This window comes from Myotis davidii, unplaced genomic scaffold (assembly GCF_000327345.1).
Source record: "Myotis davidii unplaced genomic scaffold, ASM32734v1 scaffold200, whole genome shotgun sequence".
Lineage (NCBI taxonomy): Eukaryota > Metazoa > Chordata > Mammalia > Chiroptera > Vespertilionidae > Myotis > Myotis davidii.
The window spans coordinates 5588708-5589192 of NW_006293700.1; the positions used below are offsets into that span (position 1 = coordinate 5588708).

General features: G+C 62.3%; 1 protein-coding gene across 1 annotated transcript in view; it reads left to right on the forward strand.

Moving 5' to 3' along the window:
* The window catches only part of ZFHX4 (zinc finger homeobox 4), a 196756-nt gene that overhangs the window by 175233 nt on the left and 21038 nt on the right, over positions 1-485 (forward strand). The window contains exon 14 of the mRNA XM_015566291.1: positions 4-483. Coding sequence (XP_015421777.1) covers positions 4-483 — 480 coding nt within the window. The remainder of the gene's footprint in view (positions 1-3; positions 484-485) is intronic.

Here is a 485-nt window from a genome sequence, read left to right on the forward strand (position 1 = left end):
GCGGGGGCCGAAGGCCCGGCCGCCAAGGAGGGGCCCTCTTACAAGGAGGCCGAAGAGAGTGCGGAAAAGCAAGACAGACCAAAGCCAGAATTTACCAGCGATGGGGAAGGACTCAAAGAAGGCAAAGACTCCAAGAAGCCCAAGGCCCAGGAACCAGCCATCCCGCCGCCGCGGATCGCCTCCGGGGCCCGGGGGAATGCGGCCAAGGCCTTGCTGGAGAACTTCGGGTTCGAGCTGGTCATCCAGTACAACGAGAACCGGCAGAAGGTGCAGAAGAAGGGCCGGGGCGGGGACGGGGACAGCTCGGACAAGCTGGAATGCGGGACGTGTGGGAAGCTCTTCTCCAATGTCCTCATTTTGAAGAGCCACCAGGAGCACGTGCACGGGCAGTTTTTCCCCTACGGAGCCCTCGAGAGATTCGCTCGCCAGTACCGGGAGGCCTACGACAAGCTTTACCCGATTTCGCCACCTTCGCCAGAGACGCC